This window comes from Peromyscus maniculatus, chromosome 13, assembly GCF_049852395.1.
Source record: "Peromyscus maniculatus bairdii isolate BWxNUB_F1_BW_parent chromosome 13, HU_Pman_BW_mat_3.1, whole genome shotgun sequence".
In the NCBI taxonomy this organism is placed as follows: domain Eukaryota; kingdom Metazoa; phylum Chordata; class Mammalia; order Rodentia; family Cricetidae; genus Peromyscus; species Peromyscus maniculatus.
In genome coordinates this window covers 26,905,423-26,925,201 of record NC_134864.1, presented here as the reverse complement: position 1 = coordinate 26,925,201, position 19,779 = coordinate 26,905,423, and the positions used below count along the sequence as shown (strand labels likewise).

At 45.9% G+C, this 19,779-nt stretch overlaps 1 protein-coding gene across 5 annotated transcripts; it reads right to left on the bottom strand.

The window, feature by feature from the left end:
* Positions 1-9,066: 9,066 nt before the first annotated feature.
* Positions 9,067-15,060, bottom strand: Tmem200c (transmembrane protein 200C). Of its 5 annotated transcripts, XM_076549832.1 has the most exons (4): positions 14,707-15,060; positions 14,302-14,537; positions 12,860-13,111; positions 9,067-11,834 (listed from the first exon to the last, which is right to left on the bottom strand). In XM_076549832.1, the coding sequence occupies exon 4, from the start codon at positions 11,733-11,735 to the stop codon at positions 9,837-9,839; it is 1,899 nt and encodes a 632-aa protein (XP_076405947.1). In that variant the 5' UTR covers positions 11,736-11,834; positions 12,860-13,111; positions 14,302-14,537; positions 14,707-15,060; the 3' UTR covers positions 9,067-9,836. The 5 variants fall into 5 exon arrangements, with proteins under 5 accessions (XP_076405947.1, XP_076405946.1, XP_042115897.1 ...); XM_076549831.1 differs by lacking the exon at positions 14,302-14,537 and having other exon boundaries at positions 14,565-15,060; XM_042259963.2 differs by lacking the exons at positions 12,860-13,111; positions 14,302-14,537 and having other exon boundaries at positions 9,067-11,837; positions 14,565-15,060.
* Between the last annotated feature and the right edge of the window lie 4,719 nt (positions 15,061-19,779).

Here is a 19,779-nt window from a genome sequence, read left to right as displayed (position 1 = left end):
CAGCCCGAGGCCTTCCACTGTACACTCAGGGCTGACCTGTGGAGATGAGAGCTGTATAGACTGCATCCTCCTTCACACCTGAGGCTTCATTTGGCTCTCTCATGGTGACGTCTGTACTGGCTTCACGTCTCATGAAAAGGATGCCATCTCTCAGATGCCAAATGGCTTCCTGGACCTTCTCTTTCACAGTGACTCTCACAACCATTCAAAGTCCCATTGTATTGTGAGACTCCTTGTCTCATAATTCATAGTGTTTCCTCGGGCTACTGTCCTAGTTAGCTTTAAAGTGTCAATTTAACGCAGCTTAGAGTCATCTGAGAAAAGCAGTTTCCATTGAGAAACTGAACAAATCAGATTGGCCTGTGCAGATATTGCTTGGCTGTGGGGAACTGTTTTGATTGTTAATTGATGCAGAAGCGTCCAGCCCACTGTGGGTGGCACCATCCCTAGGCAAGTGGTCCTGTTGATGTAAAAGAAAGCTAGGTAAGCATGACCCTGTGAACATCTGTCCACATTCCCAGGATGGGAGCATAGCTGTACAACAAATTCAGAAAGCATTTTCTGTTGCTAGGAATAGCGGGAATAGGAAGCACACTTTATTATTTAAGTCTCATTGGGGCAAAAAAAACCAACAACAACAGCAACAACAACAACAACAAAAAAAAAACAAAACAAAAAAAAAAAACGAGGGTCGCTTACAACACATTGAAACATGTTTTCAAAATAAGCTGTATTTATACCTAGTCACCAGTAGGGGGAGAGAGAGTCAGGGAAATCTAAAATTTTGAACAAACACTAAACATCAAAAATAAAATAAAACAGCTGAATATATATGAGTCACTTAGGGATAAAAGTATAAGAAAGCAATTTTAAAGAATTCAGCCTGAAAATGAGGTATGGGTTTAATTTAAATACTCAATTTAATATGCTTTTGAAGCTTACTGAGACCTTTGGATCCCAATACACAATGAAGAAGATCGGACGGTGATCAGTGTAGACGCTCCGTGAAGATCAAGCAAGCTAGATGGTTTTTAATCTAAATTTACCTATTCGTTCTTTGACAGTGGTGAAATCCCCAATGCTTTCATGCCAATAGATTTTTTTGTCTTACATCCTTTACTGTGGCTAAAGAAACGCAGAATGGGAGTAAAAACTAATGATACATTTTACTGATAATTCAGCATGGAGCAGCCTGTGTGGCTGTAGCTCATTTCAGATTTTTGTGGGCAGGGTTATACTGGCTTTGGCTGTCACAGAGGAACACAGAGACTAGCTCACTGAAGACCAAGCCAGGAGAAATCTAGTTCATTCCAGGTGTGTGAACATCTCCACTCTGAGGAGAGCTCTTCACACACCGTGGCCAATCCTCCCTTAGGAATACCCCCAGCTTGGTGGAGAATCATATCTGAACATGGTGGATTATATTTGTAGTCCCAATACTCGAGAAGCTGGGGTAGGTTGCTTTTTGGGGCTCACCTGGGCTTCATCCTGAAAGTGAGACCTTGTCACGAAAAGCAAACAAGAGTCAGTCATCATCAGAACAAATCCAACCCCCTTGGAAATCATTTTGACCAACTCTGAATTTTCTGATTAAAGGAGGGAGCCTGTATATTCCAATTGAAGACCTTAGTTACATAATGAGTTACTCCTATTTAATTTAAATTTAATTATGCAAATGCAGTTGAAATCAGTTCCAGGGCATATGACTTTGACATTTGTTTAGTGCCCTCACCTCCAGGACATTTCTCCCCCTGAAACACGTGGGTTTTCATTTATGACCATAATATTGACTGTAAATGGGTATAACGAAAATATGAGCCATCTGATATGAAAACGAAGTGCAATATAGGAACTGACTATTGAATTTGTCACCAAACCTCCTGTGTGTGTTTCGACAGTACACATGAAGTCAAGTGCATTCCCAAGGCGAACTGTGACTCAAGGAGGCAATTTTGTGTTTTGGGATTCACTGATTTCCTTCAGGTTGCTAGCTATGGCACATCAACCCCGCCAATCCTATTAACTGCTTGAAACCAGGCTTTTATCACTATGCTGTGTAATTTGTTTCTAAAGTATCTTTCTTTTGCAGAACTCAAGGCATGATTCACATTCCGGTGGCCCAATTACTGCTGCACACAGCATGCACAGGTGAACAGGACCTCCCAACCATGACACTTGCAACTCGAAATCCTATGGGTGCTTCCACTGGTACTTTGGGTAGCTTGATTCTGAAGTCTACCATTGTAGGCCAAAGCCTAAAAAACAGTACCTGACACTCATCAGTGTTCAACATTCTGGACTGTAATACATGCTATGGCACATCTCAACCATTTTCTCCTTTAGCAGTTTTCAAGATGGCAAGACGTGGGTACAAATTAGAAGACACAGTGCTGGATTGCTCACTCGGAGATCCAACTCCAAATTGTATTGTTGTCTTTTGTTCATGGATTTGTGTGCTGAAGCTGTTGGGCCAAGGAGAAGCCATTGAGACTACAGATCTTTATTGCTGCTGAGCTTGGGTTTTCTAACCGGTGGAAATGAAGAGCGAGGCAGCCCCGAGACACTTCCCATATCTCCTCGTTTTTTGGTGGCTGGAAAAGGCTGCTTAGTCAACCCTCCACCCCTGAGTTTATCATGCAATCTAGCCTCTCATAACTAGAATTTACAATTTCTTTCCAAACGGCTGTGGGAGGATGGGCTAAGTCAATCATACATCTCAACCCATTATGTAAACCAGTTTAATTAACATTTCTGAGGCATGTCATATTTATACACAACCACTCAATTTTCTAAAATTGTGCTGGGGCTAAAAAGTTGCCTCACATCAACTGGCGTTGTTTTTACTCATGGCTCTAATCATACCTGAAGTAAGTTCTTTTCCTATATATGTCATTTCAGTTTATTAGATTTTTAACTATGATTTGATGATTCACTCTTACAGGCTAGCCAGACACTCTATTCACTCTATTTGTTAAAGTGTTAGGTTGAATTGCCACTGACTTAATCAAGGTTGGCTTTTGTTCCAGGCAGGGGAGAGCATTTATCTCCACACCTCTGACTTGGTCAGAAGATACGGTATAAACATAAAAAGTGGCTCATGTCCACACCCATGGGGATGAGGAGTGGAAGAAGGAGGCCGTGAACTCTGACTGTGTTTTGAGTCTTCACCGCAGACAAGAAGTAGTCAATTTATTCTCTCTGTGAGGATCTATACAAACTGAGGAGAAAAAATTACCATATTATTACCAACTTTTCCAAATTACTCTTTGGTCTCTTTTAGCTTATTATTATTAACACAATACTTTTCATCCTAAAAAAAAAGTCATTCTGGACACGTCTCATAAATCAAGAACTGTTCTCAAGGGTGAAGCTGAAATGAAATTAAGAATATAAATGGAGGAAACAGCTCAGTCCAATAAACACATTCAAGTCATATTTAGTGCTCCCAACACTTGGAGCTGTGCGGTTACATAAGCAGAGGGATTAGCATTTAGTCATCCCTTCCTCCAGTGTTCTCGCTCCTCACAGGGACTCTGTTTGTTAACTGACATCATTTATGATGCAATTATTGATTTTGGCACTTCATCTACAGTATTTCCCAGTTTTAAACCTCTGACCAATACCTCTACCCAACAATGACCGATACCCTACAACAACGTTATTAGTGACTCTGACAGGAGAGGTTCAGTGGATAATATATATTGAATTTTATCTGAAACGAGGAGTGTTTTCACAATGTTCACGTTCACAGAGTAGGAAAAAAAACATAGTTTATATTTTTGCTTGACTGTTTATGCACTAAGAAGATTGTAAAGAACCAAGTAATTATGTGGAGAATGCATACAAGCAAACTGACAACTTTTTCTTACATTAGCAACATTTGCGTTGGAAATAATTTTTGGCTTGTAAGTCTTCTTGCAGCTTTCAGGTAAACAAAGTATTGAGCTGTGCTTGTACTGCATTGTTCTGGCCAAATCTGTTTTCAATGGCTATCCCAAAATTACTAGCTCTTTAGAGATCAAAAGGTGTAGTCTTCTGCTGGTCCACAAAGAAGATTCATTTGCAGAAGGCGGCCTTGGGTTATAAATAAACGTTCATTTTGCTGAGAATCCATGTGTGAGGGGAATTAGCAATGTAGTTTGCTATTAACAAAAGGTGTCTTTTTCTCTGACGTGAACGAGGTTGCAAATTGATGCAGAAATCTGTAGAAATACTTCGGTTAGCACGCCTAGATTCTCTAGCCTGACAAGCTATCCCCAATCGAATGCTGTCTCCAGTCTTGACGCTGACTCACAGCACTTGAGAAAGCTTAGTACTTCCCAGCATGCTGGAATGACACCAACTGTGGCAAGTGACAAACCCTTTCCCAGTTTTTACCACATTATACATGCATTGAGAAGAAAAATGATTTCGAAATTTTAATTTTTAAATTCAGTGTAATTTTTCAGTCAACATGTAACTCAGCAAAATACTTGTTGTTCATAAAGCTAGCTTAAGGATGTGGTTTCTTGGAGTTTGGTGAATTGATGCTTCTCAGGCCCGTTAGTAGAATCTATTATAAATGGAATCGTTACATACCTAATGGTGAGGAATGTGTACTTGGAGTGCTTTAACGTTCGGTCACTTTAATCCAAGTTTCAAATACATTTATGCTCCTTACAAATGAGATGTCTACTTATAGACATCTACAGATACAGAGGCAAAAGCGTTTGGGTTTTTTCTAAAATTAACACAACACTGTGTCTTTCTTTTAGAGAAACTGAGGAAAAGATAAATCAAAGCGGGCCTTATAATAATCTCATATAGTGTTCTTTGCCTCCTGCCAATTCTTATACTGGTCCCTGACTGATATTTTCTTCCTCATATATTTTTTTCTGTGCCTCTATGATCTCTCTACATCAACCAGGCCCCAGCTAGAAGGCCCTCATAACTGTCTTGTAAGATTTACTTACATTATGTTGAAAACACTGGTTATGTGCCTGTCTCAAAAACAACCCTATAAGGTCCTGTGGTGGGAGCTAGTAATTTATCCATATCTGTCCTCTGAGCACAGCATAGTAACTACCAAGCTCCCAAAAAGCAATTCAGTATCAATTTAAGTAGGGCTGGAAACAGTATGTCTATTTAACCCTAAAGACTGCAGCTCTGCCTGTTCTGACAGGTTCTTAGCTTTTCTGTAAAGATTGTATCTCTACACACTGCAATGCCGGACACTCACACTCACAAAGCAAAGAAAGATACAAGGCTGGGAGGGAAAAAAAAGTAGGGTTTGGGCTTTGTTCGCTTCCACTGACTGAATGTGCTGATAAATAATAACTTGGGGTTTTCCTCCACTGAAAGTTGAGTTAGTAAAAAGATAGATGCTTGAGTTTGTCAACCTCAAAACAACACCTCCTTTTCAACAACTGGACATATTAGATGTTTAGTGCTTACTAGTATCAAATGGGTTGATGCCAAAAACATGTTGAATTTCTTACACACTGAGAGACATACACATATGTCCAGTTATGCATTTTCTGAAAGGATGTTTTCTAAGGAATAGAAATGCTCTATTTCTTCATCCGAAGACTCGTCTCTGCATACAACACAAGCCAATCCATAAAGCCAAATAACCAGGTACTCCTTTTTGAGATGAAATCATTTCTGGAGATGCTCGCCTAACTTCTTCTTTTCTGTCTTTCCACAAGATCCTCCTCCTGCTCCACACCTGGACCTGGCAACTGGCTGCTTCCCTTGTTACAGGCAGCTAAGCCTCCTGACCTCACTAAGACTCACACTGTGGGGATTGGAAGCATAGCTATAGGCAGGTACCAGCTTTGTGATGCTCCGTGTATCACAAAGTAACACACCTGATCAATAAGGCTATGTATTATCTTAGCATTGAGTCTGTCAATGTCCTGATTATCACAAAAAGCCATCGCATAGCTGGCATTAGTGAAGGGATCAGGACGAGTGTCCACTTAATGTTGAATAATGATGTATTTTCAGACGGTAGATGCTTTAAAAGGTCTCTGGCTCTGGGGTGTCAACTAGATCACCTGGATAGTAAGCAGTGATAATTCCTGGGATGGTTCAAACCCGGTGCTACCAGGTAGGCCTTGGTAACTCCTGGAATGCTTCAGCCCTGGTTGAATTCGACACTAGCCCTGTGGTTTTTCTGACATCATAGTGACCAGGTGGCACACAGTAAATATGAGTTTCATCCGGGTTTTGCCCTTTGGAGAGTAGCAGGAAGTTGTTTGACTGAATTTGGACTGACTGTCCAATTTGTGGAGACTTAGTTTTTAAAGAAATTCATTCATTTTGAAGATTAAAAAAAAAAACCCTCAGAGAAGAGTCCCTTAAAAAGGAAGGCGTCTTAGAACACATTCAAAGCTATAGCCATTTGAAACTTAGCATAACTTCAAATTTTTTAATTCTTGATTTTAGCACCTCCAAAAATATGATAAAATTATCCCCTTCTATATAAAACAAAGCCAGTGACTATTACGCTTACATTTTATTTGTTATGAATAAGGAAAATATCCACCTTATGCTACAACCATTAATACAAGATCTTATTTATAAGTTAAAGAGAAGTAAGCTTTGTGTCTTGGCAAAATACTATATAATACTACATATAATACGATACACACTCATATGCTTAGTTTGCATTGATATGGTAAGAAGATTTTTTTTGCTTTAACTCCTTCAGCTCAAAAAATCCGAACGCCCATCCTTTTGAGAAGCCCACCGTGACTAAAAAGTGACAAGAGAGCAGGTTTGTGTGCGGTGTGCTCTCGATCTCAACCCCGGGTCTTTCTGACAGACAGGGACTGTGACCTCAGGAGCTCGCTGGCCTTCGGATGTGCTCAGCTTCAGGACACGAAAAGGGACCAATGGTGGCCAAATGCTCGGATGGGTTCTGGGCATTCATCCACTGTTACATAACATCATGGTCCCGTGCCACAGGAAGTCTACCTCCCCATTCAAGGCTTTACTTCTGAAGATCCATTTTCTCTAATATACCTAAGTTATTAAGACTTTTCTATACAATAAATCTGTCGTTGTCCCTAACAACTGGGTGATAAATTTAGACTACTAATTACTTTTCTGAATTTTGCTTATATAATAGTGCTTAGCATTTACTGAATTTTTGTGTGTGCCAAGAATTGTTCTAAGTCCTTTAAGCATATTAGTTTATTTAGCCCTCACTTGAATAATTAATCCTATGAGTCAAATGCTATTATTATTGCTATTTAACGGACTCAGAAACCCAGGCAGTATTACGTAAGCCCTGGAAGTCACACTTCCAGCCACTGTGCTCCACTGATTTACACGTTGGATTTTCAAACCTAAAATTATTCTGTGAATAAAAAAAGAAGCCCATATGAAATAAGTCTACTTAGCAGTTGATGCTGTTAGAAATAAAACTACTGAAACATTTACAGCACTGTCTATCTGCCAAGCCTATTGCAAGCACTTTATACGTAGATTAAATTATTTCGTCAGTACTCCATCCCTTGACATGGGTCCTGTTTCTATTCCTTTGTATAGAAGGGGAAACTGAGGTAACAGAAACGGAAGGGCTTGTTTACTCTGATCAATATCAATAATAAACACAAATCAGTTGTTTAGCCTGAATTTTCTGGGCTGCAAGGGAAAAATTTGATTCTATCCATCCCCCTTTAGTTAGGCTATGAGAAAGTAACAATTTGTTAAATATCATCATGTTGCATTTTCTGCAGACTGGAAACAGCACTGAAGAATATCAGGGCCCATTTTAACTTTTCAGTAACACACTCTCTGAGGGCAGAATGGAAATGTTACCAGGGCCTTTATTGCATTTGTTTGTGTCTCTTACTTGTCAGAAACTCACTTTTGCTTTATAGAAAAGTTCAACAAGTTAATCCAGAGATTCAAAGTGAGTTATTAGCTTAATTCGTACAGTCTGAGGGAACACTAGGTCCACTTAAAATTTATTACAGAAAGTTATGCTCATGGATGTTTATGGAATATATCACTCTTTGCTAAGTTGTATGTACAAACAGAAGATTGTATCCAGCATAAATCCAATACTCTGAATTTAAGTTAAGCTTTTAGAGCTGAAGGGGATCATAGAGATTACATCATTCACCAGAGGCCTAGAGGGATTAAGTGATTTGCCTGTGGTTCTGCAGATAATGAATAACTACCCTAGATTGCAGCAGCCTGGGGTGAGGCCTGAGCTGCTGCTGCAGCTGGCAGAAGATACGTCACAGTGGTACCAAGAGGACAGTAGCCCCTGTGTTGAATTAAGTATGTCTTCTGGAATTCTACTGAACTCTGCACTCCAATCCCCGCTCTTCCTCCCTGCCCCACCGATGTTCCCCTTAGAGCTGGATGGGTCTTTTAACCTTATCTTACAGAGCTGATGGTGGAGGCCTGTGTCTGCAGTGTTAAGAGCGTCACAGCTGGTAAATATCATGAGCTCCTGAATCCACACACCTGCAGCATGCCTGGTCACTCGTTCGGGGCAATGCCAGCACACTTGCCACTGGTTTTTCTTTAAAAGCCGTGTTTTGGTTTTCTGTGATGAGTCTCAGGTCACACTTAGAGGAAGAGGGATTAATTAGAACTGAAAATCATTTGTTTTCTGGTCTTGACAATTGGCTAACTGATGAAATGTGAACTATGCCCAAAGTATTGTAACATTACTGTGTGGCTTATGTCAGCCTTAGATGCAAGACCATGAACCTACAATAAAGAGAGAAACAGGAGTGGGTGGGGAGGGGCTTGTTAAGGCTGGCACCCCTGTAAATTAACCTTGAGGTTAATGGCAAGTATTATAGAAAAACAGTATTTAGTCAAGGTTCCATTCTACTCCCAAGGGCCACATACTACTCTATGTCTTCAAGGTAAAAACACTGGAAATGGATTAATGCACTCACACCCTTATTGACCCTCTGTCACTTTGGCAGGAGGTGACTACAGTCTTAACAGACGAATAATTTGCATCTACGAGAGAAATTAACTGTTTGCTGTGCATTAGTTCCCAGGCAAAACAAGGCAATGTTATTGTTTAACTGTTTGGAAACTTTTTTATTAAAAAAAAAACAAAAAGACTTTAAATACTAACGTGACTTTCCATACAGGTGTAGTAATACTCGGTAACGCATGGTGTACTTGGTATTGGGGGTTTAGGGGTGTAACAGTCCAGTCTAGTAGCTGGCACCCTCCAGTCTTCACACACCCTGGTAGCAAAATGCAAATCTCCTTTTTAAAAAATAGAGTCCTTTGGACAGCTAGAGCACAGAGCAGGGTAAGGCAAGGGAACCCTCTCTCCGATGCTCCTGCTGTAGGCTTGGACTTCACCTAGAAAGATCAGTTCTAAGAGAACTGACACGGGCTCTTCTAGGCTCTTCAAGAAGAGGGAAGTAAAAAGCTTGTCGTTCATCCACAAGCAGCTATGAACGACGTCAGCAGCAGAGTACAGGGGCGAGGGAAGTTGATGGGGAGGGGGGGGGTAAAGAAAAATTGGAATAAAGTGCAGAGTTACTGTCAAAAAATATATTATTTTGAGCCTAAGAAAATTAAGGGAATTTCGTCTAATGAACTAGATTGTGACCTTTTAATACATTTGGTTTTCATGGAACGTACAATCACCATCGGACGTAAAAAGACGACTGCTTTTTTTGTTTTTTTTGTTTTTTTTTAAATTGCTTGAGTTATCTACACGAATCTTGTGAACGCAATTCAAGGATAACATTCTGCAGCTCTTTGGATATTGAATGGTTTCCTCGGACCTGTCCACAGGGAAACGGGTTAGGGATAATGTAGGGGGGAATAGTCTCCTTTCCCTGCCCTCCTCTCTCTCCCTAGGTGGAAGAGTTTTCCAGTTCCGGGTCTTCTGTTCCTGGGGTGTGAGACCTGGAAATCAGAAAGAGTTTCTCCTTGTTTGTAAACTGCCTCTGCCCAGACTGAGGCTGCTCCGCCCTAGTTGTCTCTGGACTGGGGCCCTCCGGGGAGCTAGGCTCCGTACCCGGATCCGTGGCGTCCGCACAGTCTAGCCTTTTCCTGGCCACCACGTCCACGACCGACTCCACGGAGGTGTCAGCCTCCTTCAGGGGGGTGTAGCCCTTATTGCTGCAGGACGGCTCATCCGACTGGGAACTGTGGGAGTCCCGCCGGACGCGGGGCGAGTCCTTGGGGCGCAGAGGGAGCGAGGGCGTGGTGGCTGTCTCTGGAGGGCTGGGGTCCAGGTCTGCTGCGCCGGGGGAGGGCGGAGGCTCCGGAGACGGTTGCGACCGGTAGTCCAGGAGCCCGCTGGTGCTGCGGCGCCGCCAGGCCGCGTACCTGCCTGTCCTGGGCAGGCGGCTGCCCTGCCCCCTGGCGGTGCATGCTGTCGCCGCGCCCTCGGGCTCGTCCGGCTCACTGGACGCCCAGCGCGCCCCGCCCTCGGCTCCCCGGAGGTCCGTCAGGCTCAGGTCCAGTTCTTCCCTGGGGAGATCCCGAGAGCCGCGTTCCCCCGGCGGCCTGTGCCAGCTGCAACTTGCTCCCTCCGAGTCCCCGTCTCTGTCCCGGTCCCCTTGCAAAGGCAGCAGCGCGAAGGCGCTCAGCGAGGAGCCCACGAGGGAACTGGCGGTGCTCTGGCGCCCCCAACTCCCGGTTGGGCTGCAGAGCGCCGGGCTGCTGCTGCCACTGGCGGCGGCGGTGACAGTGGCCGTGGCCGCAGCCACCGCGGCAACTGTGGTCCGGCGACGGCCAGCCCCGCTGGAGCGCTCGCGGTAGATGCTGTACACCGCCTCGGCCAGGCTCGGGGGCTCCCGCGGACAGCGCGGAGAGGAAGCCAGGTCCGGTGGCGACCCTGCATCCCGAGTCCCGCCGCCGCCTCCGCCTAGCCCGGCGGGGTGGGGCCATGAGCCCCTGGCCAGCATTGCAGTGGCCCCGAAGGCGTCTGCAGAGCCCGTGCAGCTACCAGGCTTCAGTTCCAGGCCCCGGGATTGCACGTAGCTCAGAAAGCCATTGAGCGGCGCTGCCCTGGGGGGTGCAGAGCCGGGGGCGGTGGCGGCGGAGGAGGCCGCGGCTGCGGCGGCTGCAGCTGCTGCTGCTGCCAGGTCTTTGGCGCGGAGGCTGTGCACGTCGATGACAGTAGAGTAGAGGTCCCGCAGGTTGATGATCTTGGTCTTTTTGTCCCTGTTCTCATGGAGCACCGCGTTGGCGCAAATGAAGAGGAAGATGCCGATACCCATGATGAGGGGCCCAAAGACCTTGAGCTTGTCTGAGTGCAAGTAGCCTGAGACGATTCGGAAGAAGAAGCCCACTGATGGGGAGGAGGAGGAAGAGGAAGAGGATGTGGCTGCAGATCTAGTCGGAGGCGAACTCCTGGGTCCTCCCACAGAACTGGAGTTGACACCCCCTGGGGTCCCAGAGTGACTCTTGGACGGGTTTTTGCTGCCACGGCTGCTGTTGCCAGTGGTCCCAAAGCGATGACTGCCTCCCACAGGCAATGGCTGCTTGCTGCCCCCTCTGTTGGCCGTGTTGGCCTTTGGCCAGTAGCCCACCACGGCCATGGCTATGCCCACCAACAGCACAAGGATCCCGCAAAGGGCAATAAGCCCGGAGATGGAGCACAGCTTCAGCTTGCCCTTCACCACGACCACGTCGTTTTTCCGCCTCTTCTTGGCTTTCCTCTTGCGCTTAGGGACCTGGCTGGTGGGGCGGAGGGGATCTTGCTTTCTGGCGGATATCCTCAGTAGGCCACCGGTGGCGATCATGGCGAACTGGTGGAGTTCAGGGCTAGCCCCAAGGGCTGGGGCCGACAGTTAGGGGGAGCGCTAGCTGTCCTCTAACTGCTTGGTCACCTCCTCCTCCTCCTCCTGCAGCAAAGCAGAGGAACACAGTCATAGTGTGCAGGCTGGGCTGCAGCAACATCCCACGTGTGCCAGGATTACCCTGCTCCTGGATCCAACTCCAGGTGTGCTCCCACCCCCACCTCCAGGCCAAGTGCGCAGACCAGAGATGGGTCTGTGCTATGGAAGGGAAAGGTGGTTTGAAAAGCTCTCACCTCCCCTCTCCCCCACATCCTCCAAGAGTGACCCTCTTGATACTGAAAGCCTCCTGGCTGGCAGCCAGTGGAATTCCTTCCATCCTTATAAACTCAGTGAATTTGGGGGCTCAGAGTAGTGTTTGAGGACTTTCTTGGTCAGCGCCTGTTTTTTTCTTTTTCTTTTTGGTGTTTTGTTCTTTTTCACCCTGCCTCTCACTGCAATGGAAAAGTTTCCCAAAGGAGGGGCCTCTGGAGTGTCAGGCCTCTGAGTCAGGAATTTGCCCATGTGGGCCCAAAGTTACTAAACAGTTCTGAAAGTTAGTACTGTATAAAAAGAAAGGAATTCTTTTCCCAGGATGAGAGAGAAACAGCAAGCCCTGGCAGGATGGCTTCCTTCAGATAACTGACAGGGTTCATTACCCAGAAAATCTCAGAAATACTACTTCAATACCGACAACAAATCTTGCCAAAAAGTTGCCTCTTGGCTACTCTGATCCTAGGGCATTAGGCAACCAGAGCCCCCTCCCAGACCTCTCATCACCACTCCACAACATCTGGACAGCTTCTTAGTGTGGAATATTTCCTTTTAGGTGACTGTTATGTAACCACGCTCTTCCTTCTGGCGTTCTCTCCTCCCCTGGAGGAACTCCCTCCCTATAAAGGTATCCTGTGCTAGATTTCATCAGGGAATCTGAGAAGTCCCCTGGAATCCCCATAAGAAATACCTTTATCTTATGTAGGAAAATGACCATGTTAAAACAACAGAGAACTCTGCCACGATAGCTTTCTAGCCCTTTATTAATGTAACAACATTCTACAGAACCCCAGTGTTCAAATGAATAGGCAAATTACCTAGGCGAAGCAGTCTACATAATGATGATTTATAGGAAGGTATTTCCACACATAAAAGCTGTTCTCTTCATCCTTTTCTCTGGAGGTCATTTTGAGGAAGAGGAGTGGTTAACAGTGGCCTAGATCTGGGAAGCTCTTTGGGTTGTCTATATGGTCTAAGCAGGTACAAGAACTGATGCCTATCAGCTGTTAAAAGTCCTGTTCTGCTGGGTCCTCAGAGTGCATTCTCTGTTCCATTGGTTGCGTTGCCTCCTGCAACAGAGATGCTAAAATTAAGGGCATTATGTGGCTCTTAAAGTTACAGATGGCCACCACAGGCCTTTGGGTATGTGATTCTTTCAGGACAGTCCATGGAGTAGAATAAATTATCCTTTGAAAATGTAAGCTACTTGGGTAGAATTTTGCTTTTGACTAGTGCTTGGGTGAATGAATACCTTGATTCTTTCAGTAGGTCAGTCTGGGTAGGATTTTTTTTTCCACGTGGGCAAGCAAATGGCAATCAGGTTTTTTATATTGCTTGCAAACCGGTATCTTTTGGAACTTTTTGGAATTCAATAGAGAAATGCTAAGTGGTTTGGGGGGGAGTCAATGGTGAGACTGTATTTGTAAACCTTTAAAAAATTTTTAAAAGGTCCTGTACCAATAAGCATAAACACTGAATATACATGACAGACTGCCATATTTATTATATGGTTGCAACATGTATATTGCTGTTTTAATTGAACTGTAAGACTCCAGTGTCTTTAATAATCCTGAGGTCTGGATTGGCTTCAAGAGACATTAAGGTTCAGGCATTTTAGAAACAAAGCCAGCTCGGGCCTGCAGGGTGTCTCTCTGAAGAGAGATGGGCAGACGTTTTGTTGGACACCGATCAGATGCCCCCCGGTGCTGAATGTCTTGGAGGAGGAAGGAACCTTCCTCCTCTGCAAGCCAGCTTTACACCCGCAGAATATAAGGAAAGTTGGAGTGAATTTCAACAATGGTTTACAGAAGATATTTAAAATTAGTTTTTAATAGCTAGTAATTAGTTCCCTAGTTTATTATGCTTGCAGCTCTCTTGAAAGCTGAACTCCTTTTCAGCGTACCACGATCTGACACAGAATACTGACAAAGGTCAGGTGCCACAGAAAAGCCCCCCTTTGAGGCTTTCCTTAGACCTAAGGAAAACAAACTTAGCAGTGAACGTCGTCTGCCTTCCCAACTGGCTGCCTGGCGCGAGTCCTGCCTTGGTTAAGGAATGGAGGATGGGGAAATCAAATGAGGGATGTCTAAAAATACAACCGCTTCCAAGGGAGAGATTCAAGTTCTCCACTCGTGATGGATCGAGCCCGGCGTCAGAGACTCTGGGCCCCAGGGTTGCGCGCCATACTGTGCCCCTCACCCAACCTAGGTCCTCGACCCCCGGCCCTTGGCCCCCAGGGCCGTGCGTCCCTTGCCCTTACTTTAGTCAGTCACATGAGTGCAGCAGCTGCAAGTCCGCCTCTGGAGGGAGGATTGGCTGGAGCGAAATGAAGGCAATCCCCAACTCGCCTTTTCTGGGCAGCGCAGCCCTGGTAGCACGCCCAGGAGAACACCTGGCTCGGAACATCCGCTAAGGGGCCTGGGCTCGGGGACAGGTGGGCTGAGGAAGGTCGCTCGGAGGCCGGGGATTGACAGGATTGCTCAAAATGGAGGCACTCTAAGCAAACAATAATCGCTCACTTACCCAGGGAGACCAGGGCAGCTCGGGAGACACAAAGAACCATGGAGAAACTTTTCAGTCCCAGCCGACGGCGGAGCGCAGGGACAGCGCCCCGGGGCCCCGGGCGCAATAGCAATAGCGGCTGGACAGCTCGGCGGGGACCAACCTGCGCCAAGGGCTCGCTGTCCCCTCCGGCGCGGTGGCGGGAGCCATTTCCAAGAGTTTCCAAGAAGTGTCAGGTCCTCCGCAGCCCGCGCGCCGCCTGGAGCCCTTCTTCCCTCGGGCGCGCCTCCTCGGCTGCCACTGTCCCCTCCCGTCGCGCTCCCCGCCGGCCCCTGCGGCCGCGCGCTCCCCGGCCTTGCGCCTCTTTTGTGTGGCTGCGGCGCGCCGGGCTCCGCCGGGTGGAGTTGAGCCCGCGGCGGCTGCTCCCGGCGGCCGGACTGGCGGCTGTTGCTAAGAGACCGGAGCCATGACACAGGGAAATTGCGGCAGGATGGCAGTCGGTACCCGGCCGGCTTGGCTCTCAGGGGCGCACCCGCCCCGCCCCCAGGCCCCCCCCAGAACCCCTCCTCCTCTCGCCGCCCGTCCCTTCGGAAGCGACTTGTTCCCCTTCCCAGGAGGGGCACCAGGGAAGACGACACCTGCACCGCGCGGTTGAGCCAGGTCGGGGCGCGATCGCGCAAGGCAGGTGCTGGACGCCGCTGAACCGCCGTCTGCCTCAGCTGACAGCTTCTTTCCTTTTCCCCCAACTACCTGTCTGAGCAACAAGCCCAAGAGGATCCAAAGAAAGGCCAGCCCCTCCCAGGGAGTCCCCCATCAGCATCCCGAAGCTAGGGAGTAGGCTCCAGGTCTCTGTTCCTTCCGGGCCCCTCTCCTCTCTGCTCACCCTTTCCTTTCTTTCTTTTTTATTTTTCTTTTGTAGCTCCTACTCTACAGGGTACATAGCCTTCTTGTCCCCCTGCCCCCACCTACACTTGAAGTTTGCACTGTAGATACCTCCAAGAACACAGTAAGTTGTCCCCCAGCGAACCCAGCCTCGGGGCGGGCGCGGAGTGGGGCCCACAGAGCTGGGCGCACCACCGGACTCCTGGAAATCTCTGTCAGATGCTATCACCCTTCAGCAGAACTAGGCTGTGTAACCGGCCTTAAGGGACCTCAGTGGCTTCCTGGGACGTGGGCAGCCGGGGCTCATTAGAGATTAGGGTAGGCTTGGAGATACCCCCTCAGGCGGGCCCTGCTGTTCTGACCTTCTGCGGTTACCCAAGCCTTCAAAGCGAAACTCATTCTCCAGGAATGGGAATCAGAGTTAGCATCAAACAGGAGAGGTGGGGGTAGGGAGGTTGTCCAAACTCCCTACGTCATTTGAAAATGAGAGAAGAGCACACACACACACACACACACACACACACACACACACACACACACACACACACACACACACGGGGGGGGGGTTAGGAGGGGCGGAAAGCGCCTATTTCCTATCTTCCTTCTTTCAACCGCATAGTGGAAATGACAGGGAAAAGAAATTTCAAATGGAATTTCCCCACGGAGTGTTGAGAAAGTTAGAAAGATTTCAATTAGTTATTAAAATGAGGTGGCCAGGATTCAGGCAGAGAGGAACAGAAGAGCAGATAAAACCAAGGCTGTTTAAAATTTCCCATCCAAGCAAGGAAATTTGGGTGGTGATGGTAGTGGGTGCTGTTTACTCTTCAAGGGTGTACCCACAAATCTAGCCTTGAGGTTGTTCTAAAGCTACACAGCATCTCAAGAATATATTGTGCAAAAAACAATAAAGAAACTAAATATACAGAGTCAATGATAAAGGTGAATAGCAATCATTGAAGCAGGGATGGGGGGGGAAGATGGGAGGGATGCGAATCCTAAGGTAGGCATCACCTGCACATTTGAAAGGTGACCTCTGCCATCTTTTTAAAGACATACAGATCTGAGCTGCTATTGGTGTTTCAACTCGATCTCCTTCCATGTATTTTTTTACTCAGCACCAAAATATTAGAAAAGAAAGGACAACAAAGGAAACGCTTCCTACCCCACCGTGGAATGTCTCCTTTTACGGAAATCACTGCAAAGGAAAAGGAACTCAACCCGTTCTGGTGGTTTGTTAAAGCCTTTTGGCTCAGAAATCCCTGCATTTCTTGAACCCGATAATGATCTGGTGTTTTGTACAAAGACTGGACCCCGCAGCCCCATTTCACTACAGAGCAGACTGCCAAGGGACAAACGGCAATCCCTACCCTCTGCCCTGCAGGACTACAGACAAACAGGAGCATTAATGAAGAACTACATATAAGGTTTTAGGTGGGTAAAACAGCTAACAGTTTCACTCTTTGCATAAATTATAGCCACCAGGTGCACATTCAAAACTCATTTGATGGATTAGGAGAAGAAAGAAAATCTCTAGCTTGACAAAGTGGACATACACAGGGGCGATGGGATGTAGCTAGCTGCTTCTTACATTGATGACTAACTAACAGGTTTATTGTTTAAAGTCTTCTTTCCAAACTGGGCTTTTTTGGTACTTTGAACTGCTCTCAGTATCAGCTATGTTATCATATTCAGTCATTTTCTTTTGTTTTTCAGCTCAGGATATCACAGGAAATCAAACATCCATCTGTTTGCAGTGGAGTCTTGTATTATCTCTGTAATACACAATCACCCAGTGTTCCCAAGGCTTTTCCAGATGGGTCAAGGTATTTTTTTGAAGCAATAACAAGGCTCTTGGCCCTTCTGTGCCCCACCCCCCCCCATTTCACTGACCACGGATTTCTGAGGTTCAGGACACAGGACACAACTTCCTTCTTGCAGATGACAGAGGGTCCTGTATCACCCAATTCTCTAGTGTCTCAGGATCTAAGTCCTCAGCACATACTTTGAACATGTGATTATCATGCAAAGTGATTGACAGGGAAAAGATTAGCTGAATACTGTTGCATTAAACTCTGACCCGTAACTTTTCATTTGCTCTTAAAAGGGGTCTGTGTTTCTAGCAATCCAATCTCACAGCAGACTTCCTGTTCCCCTGACTGTTATAGTCTTGTGTCCTATCTTCCACAATGTTTCCAGAGCCTTAGGTACAGCAGTTGTGTTGTAGATATATCTGTTGGGGCTGGGCCCACAGTATGTTCTCTGCAACCCTAGACCAAGAACTATAACCAACTAAGGAATGCTGACTGAGAAGAAATAGTCTTCCCTGAGGATGAGCTCCCCAGCTGATTATCCAATATCAAGCGGTCAGCCTCAAAACATATACTTGCAAGTAACATTAGAGAGACCGAGCAGGTTGTATTTATATATTTAGGGGAAGAAAAAAGAAACATGTGTCAGCAATGAAAGGAAAAGAGACCACGAATTTGAGGGAGAGCAAGGAGGGAAAAGAGAGGGGTTGGAGGGAAGAAATGGAAGAGGGAAAATGTTGTAATGATATTGTAGCTTCATATAATGTAATCAACCACTCCCAGTGTGATCATTTCACCCACCTGAACCTGCTGGCCTGCCTGTGCGTCTGGGCTTCTCCATGGGTGGTGGTAGTGCTGTACTCCATGCACACTCAGGCCGCCTTTATTTTCAGGAGTCTGCCCACAGAAGACGGCCTGCTCAAGTCCTAAGGTTGCCAGCTCCCACCTCTGCGTCCCCTTTACTCCCTCAGAGTGATTGTGCTAGGGAAAGTGTGTTCGGGTTCTGGAACCAACCTCCTCCACTAACTGATGGCTTAGTTTAAGTAACTAAATCACTTAATCTTGCCTCACTCAGCCTTCCCATCCATAATGGGGATAGTGATGCTAATACTTGCCTCCTAACATGACTGTGATGAGGTTTAATAAATTGAGTTGGTGTAAGCCCATGCTTAGAACATTGTAAACACTCATTACACTTAGCTAAGTCCATATCCCAGCTTGACTCCCTCACTCTCCTTACCATTCACATTTACTAGGATCTACATGGGACCCACTGTGTGTAGGCCATTCCTGTCCTCCTGAACTACTACGTACAGAGATTCTCCAGGAAGCCGATCTGGAGGGTGACAACACTTTCTCCACTATTGGTTCATTCATTTTATGATTAATTTGGACACTTCCATTTCAGTTTATTCTAGTTCAGATTTCAAACTTATACAATTCTTCAGTCAAAGTATAAATCTGTATGAACCAATAGGACATTTGAGAGTGTCATAGAAAAGACTCTCAACCCTCTGGAAGGTAGAATACCAGAAAAGAACAAAATCATCATTTTGGCTAGAGAAAACAAAACCTTTCATTCCTCTCCATTGTTTCTTCTTTACCCTCTTCATACCTTGACAACAACAACAATAAAAATGGCAAAAATGCACAGCAAAGTACAACAATACATGGACACATAGATGTAGTCAGGACGGCTAACAAATGAAAACACTGTCCAGAGTGCACCCTCCCCCCCCAAATAACTACTGTTTCTGGAATCCAAGTTCATATATTGTATTTTACTTCAAGGCAAACTCAGTGGATTTTTTTTTTTTGCATTGAGTTTTTTCATGCTATGGATAGAATAGAATAAGTGCCTGAGAAGACAGAAGACATAAAGCACAGCACTGGATTAAAATCCATTTGATTTGTCCGGGAGCAGAAGAGATAGGAAAGAACACAGGGGAAGTCCTGATGTAGGGATGGGACTGCAAAGCCCCAGGATAGCATTTCTACCGCTGGGCTTTGCTGAGCCCTAGGGTTTCCTGGAGTTAGCACTTAGAGTGTTGTGTTCTAGCTTTTCCCCGAAGAACGCTGCTGTGCGATCAAGGGACCAGTGCTTGTCTCAGCTTCCAATCCCCTGGAGTCCTGCAAGGAAAACTATGAAGAGATAACTTTTAAGAACTTCAGTTTTGAAACCAAAGTGAAATTCATGCTGGTGTTGTTAGGGTCACAGTCAAGGTCATTTCTTGCGCTTCTGAGAATTAACCGAAGAGGCCAAACCCAAACAAGGACAAGGACAGAGGGAAGGAACTGATGCAAGGAAAGTGCCTTCCTCAGGAAGCATCCAACAGGGTCTCCTACCTTTACTTCAGACAGATGGCAGGTGTCAATGACAGCCTTCATTTGGTCTCCAATCTGGTTCATTCGTGTCATTACGGCCATAAAAATCTGCTAGAGGTTGTTTTCTCTAAAAAGCAGCTTCATTTTTGTTCACTTAGCTTTCCTCAAATCGCCTGAATTTTCTACCATTCTCCGTGTACACCATCAAAGCTAGATTTGGT